Source organism: Oncorhynchus masou, chromosome 25 (assembly GCF_036934945.1).
Source record: "Oncorhynchus masou masou isolate Uvic2021 chromosome 25, UVic_Omas_1.1, whole genome shotgun sequence".
Lineage (NCBI taxonomy): Eukaryota > Metazoa > Chordata > Actinopteri > Salmoniformes > Salmonidae > Oncorhynchus > Oncorhynchus masou.
In genome coordinates, this window is record NC_088236.1 from 15,637,768 (window position 1) to 15,652,235 (window position 14,468).

Below are 14,468 nucleotides of genomic sequence, written 5' to 3' on the forward strand. Positions count from 1 at the left end.
ACTTCCGTCCTACTTGTCCTGGGGACAAGTGGCAAAAAGAAATTATGTCAAGCCTTGGAGAATGACCAGAAAGTCCCCAAACAGTATAGGCCATTTAATACGCTACATTATCATCCATTACAGCTGGGTTCTTTCAACGGTAGAAGCAGGGAATCACTGATTCATTCACCCAACACTGTGATGTTGTCAAGATGTAATTTGCTATGAAGAAGAATGGTCTTGCACATTGACTGAGACTATCTCTTTTAAAAGGAAGTCAGGGGTGGTTTTAACACAAAAACACAATGGTGAGTTTTCTTCAATTCATTTCCTTTTTACTAAAATGTTGTCATGAACACATGTACACTATTGCTCACTCCTTCTCCGTTCAAATCCTTATACATTGCCACCGTATATGCCACAAAATGATCATTCAAAATAAATGCATTTTCTGTAATATATTAGTTGTCAATATTCAACTGTATTGACAAGGGGAAAAATGTGGTATAATTTTGAGTCATGTCAAAAAATTGTATTTACAACTTCAAGGACTGCTTGCTGCTGGATTGCTTCAACAGTACTACAAGTAATGGATTACTTCAACAGTACTACAAGTAATGGATTACTTCAACAGTACTACAAGTAATGGATTACTTCAACAGTACTACAAGTAATGGATTACTTCAACAGTACTACAAGTAATGGATTACTTCAACAGTACTACAAGTAATGGATTGTGTCAACAGTACTACAAGTAATGGATTACTTCAACAGTACTACAAGTAATGGATTACTTCAACAGTAATACAAGTAATGGATTACTTCATCTCATGTTGCTGTCTGGGCGTTCATTGACAGTCCGCCTGTTTATAAGGCTGATAAAAAGCAAGAGGCAGATGAGAGATGTGAAACTTGATGTAATTTCCCCTGGCTTACACTGTGACTATGGAGTCATGGCTGAGTTGCTCTGTGAAATTCTCTGATGAGGAACAGCCCTACCCACTGTTAGCCTTCTGTTTCTGATTGGCCCTCAGGGTAGACATGGAATATCCTGCCCTCCACTCCGGGCACCACAGCCACTCCCACCTCCTCTCCCTCCAGATTCTCACTCTTGGTACTTTCAATGGCTGCAGAAACACCATCAATACACACTCCAGGTTAGCTGTCATTCACAGATGTGATCAGCACAACAATGAAAAGCAGGACATATTGAATAAGAGATTCCTTATCTGAATGAATTAGCGAATGAATGAGGCAGCTGTGCTCACCAGAAACAGAGGGGCTGCTGGACACCTTGATGAGGCCCATCCTGTGGCCAGACATGCACCTCTTCGTGCCTCTGACGATCTGGCCAGACTCAAAGTGGTTGATGAGGATGGTCGACAGGATCTGAGCATTCTCTATGTCGTGCCTATGAGGACAGCTACTGAACATAGTGTAGCCATCTTTGCCCTGAGCACAAAACAAGAGAGGATATAAAGGAGGATATTGTCAACGTTTATTTCGCTCTGATGCCAACATGGCTGCTTGCTATACTGCTGTGAGGAGACAGTTTTACTTGTCCACTTAAAAACACTGCATCCTCCACTGCTAACTAATGGAGGACGTTATTTGTTGTATATAATGTAGGGGAAATGGACAACACTATTCCAGTAGCTTTGGCTGAGTGTGCTAATATGAAGCTGAAGACTATACCCTACCTTAGTTAAGAATTCTTTCATGGCCACCGCATATTTTCTGTCTCTATCTAGACTCTTTCCTTGAACCTTCACTGTCTTAGCGATGACTCTGTGTCCAGGTTTTCCATTGGGATTAAAGCCAAACTGAATCCCTGAGACCTGGGGAAATCTGGAAAAATAAATATTGTGTCAAAAACTATTGTGATTGCTTTGCCTGTGGGAATAAAGCAGTAACTACAATAAAACCAGTTCACTCATAATGTGGTTTTGGTGCCTTTTCAGTGTGTTCCAGTGCGGTACCTTCCATCTAAATCAGGGTAGATGCTGACCCCGTTCTCCAGGCCTTCGTAGAGCTGCTGCCCAGTGGCCTCCACCACCAGCACTGGGTCCTTTAGTGGCAGGATCTGCAGCAGGTCATGCATGGTCAGGGGACCAGCTGGGTGCAAGCGGTCAGATCGCAGAGTACCTATACAGGGACAGAATCATGATTCAACAGACAGACCTGTGTGCCAAACTTTTTCAGAATTGAACAACTCTGCACATTTTTTTTTTTAAATTCTGAAATCAAATATGGAGGCAATATATAATAAATAAACCTAAACTATGCTTATGACTGGACCAAAAAATGAATGGAAGGTGTAATAACCTGAGTTTAAAATCGCCGCTTCCGCATGAGTGGCCTCCAGCATGGCGTTGGTGATCAGATTACCCAGGTTGCACTCTGCTCGTCTCACGGTGGCGCAGCGTCCATCCAAGGTCACGTCTGTGTGGCACAGGACCTCTCCAAGCATATGCTGAGGCAGAGTGACATAAATTAAACATAATAAAACATAATCTTAGTGGCATCTGGGCTGGCTACTAACACTTTTATAATGGGAATTGATGGGAAATGATGTAAAATATATCACTAGCCACTTTAAACAATGCTACCTAATATAATGTTTACATACCCTACATTATTCATCTCATATGTATACATATATACTCTACTCTATATCATCTACTGCATCTTTATGTAATACATGTATCACTAGCCACTTTAACTATGCCACTTTGTTTACATACTCATCTCATATGTATATACTGTACTCGATACCATCTACTGTATCTTGCCTATGCTGCTCTGTACCATCACTCATTCATATATCTTTATGTACATATTCTATATCCCCTTACACTTGTGTATAAGACAGTAGTTTTGGAATTGTTAGTTAGATTACTTGTTGGTTATTACTGCATTGTCGGAACTAGAAGCACAAGCATTTCGCTACACTCGCATTAACATCTGCTAACCATGTGTATGTGACAAATAAAATTTGATTTGATTTGATTTGACACAAACACACACTAGGCTGTGTGGCTGATCAAGCTGTAAGATAATACTCACCTGCATATTATCAGTGTATCCTTTCACAATCTGTTTGATTTCCGCATCTTCCTCAAGGTCTCTCATTGTAGCTCTCTTTTCACAGGTGTACTTGAACGTCCCATCCTGGTCCTTCACAACGTCAATCTTTGACAGGTACCTGAACTCTGAGCCACTCTTTACGATCAGAATGCCATTGACCTCCAGTACCCCGTACTCATGGTCATGTCCTCCCAGGATGAGATCCACACCATTGGACTCAGATGCTAGCCTGATGTCATTACGCCACCTCATGTGTGTGACTGCGATGACCAGGTCAGCCCCTTTGTCCCTCAGCTCAGCAGAAAGGTGATCAGCTGTCTCCACATAGTCTGTGTAGTGGATGTTGTTCTTGTCCACAGTGCCCAGGGTATCCAGCCAGTCCTCCTCTACCAGGCCCATGACACCGATCTTTAGGCTGTTCCACTCCAGGATGCTGCTGACCATGCCATGGCCCAGCGTTTCATGGGTGAACCTTTGAGAACAATTTGAATTTGTTTGTTCACATTTAAATAATAGACTAGAAGCAAAACAACATAGAACAAAAGTAGCGTTGCTTCGCATTGTCCTGCAAACCAATAATCCTTCAGGTACAACAGAAGATCTATTGAAAATTGAGAAGTACAGTGCTCGGAACTGTGTTAACCCACTGTCATATAGTATTGCAAGGTGAAACTGACCTGTCGTACACATTGCTGAGGAACCAAGGGAAGGTCATATTTTTTGTCTGCTCTTCCAAGTGGTCCACACCGAAATCAAACTCATGATTTCCTTAGAAGAGGACAATGAAAATGCATAAAGTTGTGTGTGTGTGTGTGTGTGTGTGTGTGTGTGTGTGTGTGTGTGTGTGTGTGTGTGTGTGTGTGTGTGTGTGTGTGTGTGTGTGTGTGTGCGTGCGTGCGTGCGTGCGTGCGTGCGTGCGTGCGTGCGTGCGTGCGTGCGAGAGAGAGAGAGAGAGAGAGAGAGAAGGTCATAAAAGAGAGAGTTCTCTATGTGTTTTGCACTTGGATAAATGGATGTTCTCTGGATTATTTGTGTGTATACAATGAAATAGCAATGCATGGTTGGAGAGACACACTTACCATACACCGCACAATGGACTCCTAATTTATTTAGAACATCTACCATGTGCTTTCCCTTGGTGACTGTGCTTAGCAAAGAAGGGCTCAAACAGTCACCACTGAAAACTACTAAAGGATTCAGCGACTGGAATACTTTTAGAGCAGTGGCAAACCTGGGGGGAGAAAACCATAGCCAACATTTCGTTTTGTGAAATTCTAATGTATCCTATACAAGACCAGTTAGATTGCCCAAAGCTAGACAAAGTGAAGTTTCAACAAGGCTGGATCAAGGCAACTGATGTTAAAGTTAATGTTAAGCCTACATTTCCTTTCGAGACTCGCTAACTAACGTTAGCTTGCTAGGATTAGCTCAACTTTACCTTGCAGCACCGCCAACGGGTTCTTCTGGTCTTGCTTCTATTTCGTACACATCATTGAAGTGTAAAATAGTGAGAACTACTTCTGGTTTGTTACAAGTCACATTTGTTTCCAAACTTAAAAGATATTCATCCATGTTTTATTAGGCTACTTTTAGTGATTCTTGCAGAACTTGCTCTTTCTCCTTTTTGCTCAGATGACACAGTTAAGCGAACTCGAACGTATCTCCTTGGAGATAAACGGTCGCGCACCCTGAAGAGGAGAGCACGAACGCAAAGAACAAATAACCTAGGGCATTTCTACCATTTGGTTAATTACTGCAGTGGGCTAAATCAGGGTCACATAGAGTCATTATTGGTAGTCTTAAACAAATCTACTTCGAAACAAAAGTATACACCTCACACACATGGTTATTGGCTTAAAAAAGAAGACACTGTACCATGTCAGATATAGAGTTGAAAAGTATTACATTTTGAGTTTGCATCCCAATATTACATTTCAAATATATCACAGGTGACTGAAATATAAACAAAACTCTTTGACATAGAAACACCGGATTTTCGAAGTATTTTTATTTATTTATTATTAATTATGAAATATATTAATAGCATTACACCCATGAGGCCAAAGAGGCGCTTTTGATCATTGACTGCAGGAAAGGGCTACCGCAGGCCTAGGTAATCCAATATCGCAAAATTGCAAAGGTTTAGGCTATTGCGAGTCTTGTTTAAATTTGTTTAATTATATGTTACATAAGAAATTAGAACCGACTAATTATCCTACGAAAAACTGCGCGTGGGATTTCAGCAACTGGACAGCTCCACGTCCAAGCGGTATTGTAGCACTGTGGACACCGCAATTTTATCTAATACCTTTGACGATTTTTTGCAAATAAAATGAATTGTTTCATAGTGTAACCATTTCCCATGGTAGTACTAGACTAGGCAATGCCTAGGCTATTTAATGAGAATACATTTAATGAGAATTTTACCCGAGTCTAGGCTCTGGTTTGCTGGGTCCTATTAGTATTCCTGTCCTATGGGTGTGCAGTGTTGCTAGCCACGTCAGGCCTGTAGCAACTGCTTGTCTCCTGCCTCACCAAGGCAAGGTTAGATACACTCGGCTGAAGACACTCGAAGAAAAGACCTTGGGAACAAATTCAACATCTTGGCAACCAGGAATTGCTTTCCTCTCTGTTTCGAGAAGGCCTAGTGATGAAGCAAGTGTTATCATTGCCTGAAGTTACAGAGCTTTCTTTATTTGGACGTTTCGCGACATTTTTGCTTTTCCAAAAGGGAATGTTTGCATAGCTACATTGCCGAATACCCTCCTCAAGCCGTATTCTCCGTGTTTAATGGAAACAATTATAAGAAATGGTTGCATTTTGCGAATACCAGTGATTGCTTTCTACAGACCATCACAGCTGCGGTGCGCGAGGAAGGACGCCTCAGCTTGTTGGACCCCGGGTCGCGTGTGTGTATAGGCTACGGTTACCGTATACCATCAGTTGGACTGCTGGAGTGAAGGTGACTCGCGCCCCCTTTGCAGTCGATGCAATGCGGAGAGGAGTCGCAGGCGCTCATCCGGTACTTCTGCGCTCTGACGGCAGCCTGCAAAAATATATTATTCTTCTTAGACGGTAGAGAGAGAGAGAGAGAGAGAGAGAGAGAGAGAGAGAGAGAGAGAGAGAGAGAGAGAGAGAGAGAGAGAGAGAGAGAAAGAGAGAGGGAGAGAGAGCAGTAATACACCACAGATAAACTATCTATCCTATCCGTTTTAGGATATATCCTACTGGAGAGGTTTTGACACCACAAACGATAGATAGAACAGGATATCGGCCAATAGGTGGTGGTGGAGTTTAGGGGGACGTAGATTAACAACGTTCTGTATTAGAGCTGTTTTATTAGTGGATGTGTATGCATGAGTTCTGCACCGAATGGGCGCAAGAACCGCCCCAGATCCGCCGGGAACATCTTCCAGATCGGCAAGGCTCCCTGCCGAGACCCGGAGAGGAGGGAGAGCACGGAGAGCACCCGCAAAGCCCAGCGCGCCGTGGCGGACTGCAGAATGGTGGGTATGGAACTTGTGACATGTAGCCCACAGTGCGTATTTCCTCTGCAGGAAATGATGCAGCTTGTCGTGTATTCATTCACCCTTTCTTTCTTTAACTCATTTCATGAATTTGCACTGATGTTGGCTGTTTAAACGGTAACAAACTGAACCCCCCCCCTCCACTTTTCTATGTATTGTGTGGGGGAAATTATATACATTTGCGTTGCTGTTGTTGCAGAGAAGACAATTTGACCTGCTCATGTTTTTATACCCCTTCTTTGTCACTGATTGCGATAGTGCGATTTGCATTTTGGAGCATCAAGTGATAAAAGCCTGGCTGACGGTGATTTGGTGTGATCTCCAGTATCGCCCACATTACAAAGTTGTCTAACGGGCTCTGTTTGATGGACGAAGACGGCCACTGATTTGACAGGTGCTGGCAGAAACGTCCATAATACATTCTCTCCCCTCACATACATCAGTAAACGTCACCAAGTCTCATCACGGGAAGAACAGCAGAATGTGTCTGAGTCTCGAGCGTTGTCCCATCCTAAGGATCTCTAATTCGATGCACATAGACGAATTTATCATACGGGGTTGTCGTCTATGACTAATTGATTCGTTTTAAAATAGACATTCTATGTGTCATTTCATATCCTATGCATATCGTAATGTTTTTAGGTATCAATATTGATTAGCCTATATTTTGTATCTTGGAGGTTAGAATAGCCTAATACCCCTGTCAGGGATCAATTTTTTGGGGGAAATGGCAGTCAATTTATTCAAGCTCTAGTATAGAGAAACGATCGACTGAAAGATGGTTGATGTCCATAAGCGGGAAGGTGCTGAATGGCTAGGGTAGCCTAGTTTTTGAACTTGCAGTGCCGAAATATTAATTGTGGCACCAATGAAAAAACTAAAGCTGTTAAATTGACAGCCTACCTGTGAATATAAGATGACAATTTATCTGATGCCCTACGTTGTTCTGGCAACTGCTGTCACAAGGTGGCCTATATTGCAAATGTGTCTGCTTGTGAAATTCTAACAATTCCCCATCAGAAAGGCACATATGTTTGCAATAGCCCGCATTAGTTAACCTATATGGAAGAACATTGCAAGTGGTCGCTGGGGCTCGCGACAGAGGAAATTCTAGGTCCAAATCATTTTGGTTTCCTTTTTATTTCTCAGATTGTGCAGGAGTTTAACACGCTTGTGGCGCTGTATCGTGAGCTGGTCATCTCCATTGGCGAGATCTCTGTCGACTGCCCGTCGTTACGGGCCGAGATGCACAAGACCCGAACTAAAGGCTGCGAGATGGCGAGAGCCGCAAACCAGAGCCTGTCAGTCATTTCGGGGTAAGTGGCGGTCGCTGTCCTTGGTGCTGAAAGACAGCGTTGGGGCAATTTCACAGACATGGGCCACAGGCTTCTATAAAGACCTCCTTTTGGAAATGTAACTTAGGTTTCAGTCTAGAGTGGCCTGTTTGAGCATTGAAATCTTGGTCTGTACAGGGTTGTAATTTGCATGTCTTTTTCTGTCTTCTTGTGAAGGATGAAGGATATATCAGAGAAACGTAGAGTAATAGGCTAGAGAGAGAGAGAGAGAGAGAGAGAGAGAGAGAGAGAGAGAGAGAGAGAGAGAGAGAGAGAGAGAGAGAGAGACTGGTGAGAGCATTTGAGATCATGCACTTCTACAGTTTAGTGGGCTATCCTAGTCTCTGAGTGTGATACGGACCTGCTATACTTAAACCTGCAGCTTGGGAGTTGGACATTTGGCTACAGTATTGCAGAAGAGTTCCACTGAGCTTGGAGTTGATTCAGACAGTAATGGAGTTGGTCTGTGGATTTTGGGGCAGTGCCAGACCAAGGACATTTTTGAGAGAAAGCAGTATTACCTCTTTGGAAGATTTAGCTTTAATTTTACTTTGTAAACCTGCTGCTAACAACATGACTTGTTAACATTACAGGTTATCGACCAGCTTTTCAGATCTTTTCAGTACCCATTATATAGTTCCTACTTCTCTTATACATAGATCTCTGTGGAAGGTTCCTAGTCTTCCTACAGATTTAAGATCTTAATTTGATTTTGATCACTCTATCGCAGGGGAACTACGACAAAGTGATCAAATAAACTTGTAGTGTATTTGAGGTTTAAGGCTTCTGAAGTTTGTAATTTCCACTTTGAAATTTCAGACTTGATTTTCCCATACGGAAAATGTACTGAATGAACCCCTACATTTTTTTTCATTAATTGTAATCCACATAATAACTCACATTTACTTTTGCTGCAGGATTGTATTCCTGCTACAGCAAACTGGCTCAATTTATATGTTAACGCGCATGAACTAGCTCTAAATAAAGCATTGCCTCTTCAGTTCCCCATCATTTTGTTACGATATGATAATATTGTGTGGTTAAATGTGGACGTTTGTACTCGCCCTTGCTAGAACCTATCCATTTAATAATGAATCCTCTTGCAGTGTCTTTTACGAGATCTCAGAATGTGTATCTTTCATTGCGTGTCACACGCATGACGGGGCATGTGCATCTTGGCTGGGGTAGTGAGCCACACCTGTGACAGCCTGGGCCCCTCTCAGAGCTCAGAGACACATGGAGACACTCAGAGACACTCTGATAAGATGGCTGTGTTTGCATGAATCATACAGCATGACTGGACCCCATCCCCATGAAACTTTACCTTTTTATAACCCCCCCCCCAAACTAAAACCCTAGTCTCACCATTATCTGTCTGTTTGTCTGTCTGTCTGAGTGATGCCGGACCTCTCCAATATGCCAGAGGAAATCCGATAAGCAGAAGGATGGTATTGATGACAGCAGTACTTTAGCCAGCAAGCAGCACTCTGACAGGAAACACAAAGCTGATTGAGAGAGCAAATGTGCTTTTTGTGAGAAATGTAAGAAGCATTAAATGCATGAAAAGTCCAATTAACACACAAAAACATTATCTCTGCAGTTACAGATTAGTCTGGGTACCAGTTTGTTTGTGCCATCATGCTACTCCTTGCCACTCCTTTTCATGCTGAGTGGCAAGGAGTGGCATGATGGCACAAACAGATCCGGGACCATGCTAGTTACAGAGTGGAGTAGAAGGCTTTTGGAACAAAATCAGGTCAAGTCTCATGTGAAAAAGACTTAAAGGTCCAATGCAGCTTTTTTAATCTCAATATCAAATCAATTCAATACGTTACCGTAATCGTTTTACATTAAAATGGTCAAAAATTAACAAAAATACCTTTTTAGACAAAAAATCTTTCTGAACCAAGAGTTTTGCTAGGACTGTCTGCGAGTGGTCTAAGTGGGGTGGGGAAGGATACCAAAGCAGGGGAGGGGTCTAATGGGGAGAGATTATTGACAAAGAGGTTTGGAACTCTTTTTGTTGTTGGTCTATTACAATTTATACTGCCTGGAGATGTTACCAGGCAAGCCAAAACTTCACCCATGCAAGACCTGCTGATTATAATGTCCTGAGTAGATTGTATTTTAAACCAGAAACTATCAATGAAATAACACTGATCAACATTTTCCACACTTTTACAATGTTAGTTTCATCAGCTGTTGTACAATATGAAACAAAACACAGGAAAACATAATTACGACTGTGATGGGCCTTTGAAGCCGAAAAAGCAAGAAAAAGAACTACGTCCCCACATTTCCCAAGCTAAATCCAAACAATTTTAAATCTTCATGTACAAAATGGACTGATGCTATGTGTGAAGAGGTGTAAATACTCTCTCTGCTCCCTCAGGTCTGTCGTTTTGGCTGAACCTTTAGGAACTCAACATGGCTTCCCAGACGTTGTTGTTGTTGAACTGTCACCTTATTTAAATTGAAAAAATGTCATATAGTTTTTAATTGTGTAGGACTTTTATGTAATCCTTGTGGTAAAGGAACATTGTAGATGTAAAGCAAAGTTTTGTGCAAGCAGACAGAGTATTATGCCATATCATGGGCAATCCCAATGTTGACTGGCATTTTTGTGTTGCCCTCACAGGCCTGAGGACGGAGAGATTCACCCAGAGATCTGCAGGCTCTTCATCCAGCTGCAGTGCTGTCTGGAGATGTACATCACAGAGATGCTCAAGTCTGTCTGTCTGCTGGGATCCCTGCAGCTCCACAGGAAAGGTAGGGAATGCCTGACATAAAATGACATAGCAACTTTATAACCTGAAACCACTATTATAGCCCGGGACATGAAGCCTAACGGGATCAAAAACAATCCTAACTGAGCTATTTTGAGCTACAATTCACTGTTTATTGTGTAAAACATGTAATGACTATTACACTACTATTATTAATAGTGTGTGTGTGTGTGTGTGTGTGTGTGTGTGTGTGTGTGTGTTCCAGGGAAGGATTGCTGTGGGCCTCCCAGGATTGACGGTAAGGTGGATGAGAGCTCAGACATCCCCATTCTAGAAGACACCTCCTCCCCAATGGACTGTCATCAGCTCTGCTGGCTGGTCACCACAGACATAGACAATACTGAGAGGTGGGCGCACTGTGTGTGTGTGTTATTATTATAATTCTGTGTGCAAAACACACATGAACACAACGTGAATATGATTTCATAGGGACATGAGAGAGATGAAGAACCTTCTCAGTAAACTCAGGGAGGCGATGCCTTTGCCACTGAAGAACCAAGGTAGGGCCTCCACAGGGGCGCTCACATGGTTTCTATGCTTGGATCTTATGCGAGTTAGATACACAGTTAAAATGACTTTGAGATTAGTTTGGACATGTAATGGGCTTATCTCTGTTTGTACCCAGATGACAGCAGCTTGCTGAACCTAACTCCCTACCCACTGGTCCGACAGAGGAAGAGACGGTTCTTTGGGCTCTGTTGCCTGGTAACCAGCTAAGGGGCCTGCCCTCCTGGGTTGAAGGCAGGAACGGTAATGCTTAAGTTGAAGTGTTGTTCATGGCACATCCATAAAAGTGTCCTATGCACATCATAATTCAAGTGTCAAAAGACAAGCTATAAAAGCTTTGTCAACTGGAATGACATACAGTATTTGCATGTCACGACCAATATATTTATTTGCATTATGACATGGTGTCATAAGATATTGACAGTTATCATAACAGTGCCCTATAAAGGAAAGAGCATAGAATTAAATATTTTGTCATGTGTCATGGGCAACACTGCACGTAAAGTGCTACTGCGGCAACAAAGACACCATTAACCACAATCCTTCACCACTTGTGTCTCCCACCACTATATTACTGCCATGTCCAATATCCAATACAGTTCTCTCTTTGTTGAAAAGGCTACCCCATTTTATAATTTTATTTTGTAATACAAAGATAAATTGTAATTGCAATGTAATGAAACCAATAGTCAAAACATATATTTTAAATGTTTTGCAACTGCTTTTCTTTTCATTTGGTACAGAAGTCCAACCTTTTCGTTTGGTACAGAAGTCCAACCTTTTCGTTTGGTACAGAAGTCCAACCTTTTCGTTTGGTACAGAAGTCCAACCTTTTCGTTTGGTACAGAAGTCCAACCTTTTTGTTTGGTACAGAAGTCCAACCTTTTCGTTTGGTACAGAAGTCCAACCTTTTCGTTTGGTACAGAAGTCCAACCTTTTTGTTTGGTCCAACCTTTTTGTTTGGTACAGAAGTCCAACCTTTTGTTTGGTACAGAAGTCCAACCAGAAGTCCAACCTTTTGTTTGGTACAGAAGTCCAACCTTTTTGTTTGGTACAGAAGTCCAACCTTTTGTTTGGTACAGAAGTCCAACCTTTTTGTTTGGTACAGAAGTCCAACCGTTTTTTGTTTGAAGTCCAACAGAAGTCCAACCTTTTCGTTTGGTACAGAAGTCCAACCTTTTTGTTTGGTACAGAAGTCCAACCTTTTCGTTTGGTACAGAAGTCCAACCTTTTCGTTTGGTACAGAAGTCCAACCTTTTCGTTTGGTACAGAAGTCCAACCTTTTCGTTTGGTACAAAAGTCCAACCTTTTTGTTTGTCAAAGGTTTTCGGGAGAGAGAGACCATTTGAAACAATGTCAACATTTAGTTTCTTCCATAAAGCTGAATTGATGAATTAATGAATTGTGTGTAGGACACAATTTGATCCTTAAGTTTGTTTCAAAAACAAGTAACAAGTACGACACTTGCCATGTGTGGCAATACTTCTCCAATATGACTGGTCATTGAAGTCAGACACTTGCAGTAAACAGATATGCCATTCAATTTGTATCCCTGAAGCGTTAAAGATTGCACAATTTAAATGTAAAGGTAATTTCCGATTGAGTTGACATACGCAGCGTTTACTGTGAATGCAGTCTCCGCTATAACATTGCCTTTGATTTTTCAATCACGCTTTAAAGCTGAACTTCCGTGATACGCATTGAATAAAGCCCTTAATTTGATCACTCTGTTGTCACAGATAATTTTCCTCCTCTGCAGGAAATGAAATCTTGTAGTGTATTTCAATTTTTAAAACTATTCTAAAGTTTGTAATTTCCAGTTTAAAATGTCAGACTTGACTTACCCTAATGTAAAATGTATCAACCCCTACAAAAAAAATGTCCATTCATTATAATCCACATAATAATTCACATGACCTGTTGCTGCAGGATTATTTTCCTGCTGTGAAAAACTAGTCAAATTAAGATAGCAGATCTGTATATGTACACTACTAGATAAAAGGCATAGAGCTGTTTTTCCAGAGCAGAGAAAGTCTGTGCACTACGTCTGTTGTGTGTTTCGTTGTCTGTTTTCCACTTCCAGCTGACCCTGTACTTCCTGTACTGACGTTGATTTAGTCTTCCATGAACCAAACACCTGTCCCCGACTTTTACTTTCCATCTTCAAGGAGGAATATACTATACAATACTACAAAATATAAACTTCTTTGCACATACAATATCTATCTATAAATTAAGACATTAGACATACTCTATGTATGTATATACACATTCTCTCCAATCGATGAGCTCTGGAAAATCTTCGAAGTTGAGATAGATTGGTGAAGTCTTGGTTGGCATAAGCAGGTGACGTCTCCCTTTGTAAGGCACAGTCTGTGCGGGTAGTGGGGACTCAGCATGGGTCTTGCTTATTAGTAATAGTGATATATGTGTAGGGCATGGAGAGGTACAGTACTGTAGTCAAAGCTGAAATAAAACGCTGTATGTCATTTTACATTGTTAATAAACTTTTTTATTTAAACCGACTGATGTGGTTTTTTTTGGTCTCTGTCTTAATTCTCTATAGGCCCTACTCAGACTTGAGATAATTGGACTTAACATGGATTTAAGTAATAAACATTTCCTAAATCTGAATCGGCCCTAGACAAATATTCTTTTGTAGACAGAATTCTACAAATTAGTAATATAGTAGTATTCTTGATCAACTGGCTCAAATCAATTGATATGAATGCTTAATTTCTATAAGTTTTCATACACATTTGAGCCAATTTTCAGTCTAGTTCCATGTCTCAATGAGATTATTAACATCGTGATATTGTTTCCCTGTTGCCGAGAGTATTGTCCCATGATGCACCAATTCCCCCAAACGGTCCCAAAGCCCAAGTTCCTGTGAGTTAGTGTTCTATCCACTGGGTGGAGACAGACTCATACAGCTAAGTATCAGCAAGATCATTCTCATCCATATTCAAAGGCTCAGTTTAGATCAAGCCAGCAGATGTGAAGATGCAATGCAATATTATGTTAACATCTATAGATGAACTATTTGAATAACAATTCAATGGATGTTATGAGAAAGAGTGCAAGTGGAGAGATGATGCAACCCACACACACACACACACACACACACACACACACACACACACACACACACACACACACACACACACACACACACACACACACACACACACACACAAACACACACACACATCCAGACACACACACGCGCAACCACACGCACGCATACA

At 41.5% G+C, this 14,468-nt stretch overlaps 2 protein-coding genes across 3 annotated transcripts; one reads left to right on the forward strand and one right to left on the reverse strand.

The window, feature by feature from the left end:
- Nucleotides 1-303: 303 nt before the first annotated feature.
- LOC135513505 (trifunctional nucleotide phosphoesterase protein YfkN-like) lies at nt 304-3,989 on the reverse strand. The gene is made up of 7 exons (XM_064936384.1): nt 3,744-3,989; nt 3,046-3,538; nt 2,305-2,452; nt 1,959-2,124; nt 1,680-1,827; nt 1,248-1,431; nt 304-1,106 (listed from the first exon to the last, which is right to left on the reverse strand). Exons 1-7 carry the CDS (start codon nt 3,779-3,781, stop codon nt 985-987), a joined length of 1,299 nt encoding a protein of 432 aa, XP_064792456.1. The 5' UTR covers nt 3,782-3,989; the 3' UTR covers nt 304-984.
- Nucleotides 3,990-5,435: 1,446 nt separating this feature from the next.
- LOC135513817 (regulator of G-protein signaling 7-binding protein A-like) lies at nt 5,436-12,159 on the forward strand. 2 transcript variants are annotated; one of them, XM_064936763.1, is made up of 6 exons: nt 5,436-6,572; nt 7,743-7,909; nt 10,566-10,696; nt 10,919-11,060; nt 11,143-11,213; nt 11,339-12,159. In XM_064936763.1, exons 1-6 carry the CDS (start codon nt 6,423-6,425, stop codon nt 11,428-11,430), a joined length of 753 nt encoding a protein of 250 aa, XP_064792835.1. In that variant the 5' UTR covers nt 5,436-6,422; the 3' UTR covers nt 11,431-12,159. The 2 variants fall into 2 exon arrangements, with proteins under 2 accessions (XP_064792835.1, XP_064792837.1); XM_064936765.1 differs by lacking the exons at nt 5,436-6,572; nt 7,743-7,909 and adding an exon at nt 9,019-9,468.
- Nucleotides 12,160-14,468: the final 2,309 nt, after the last annotated feature.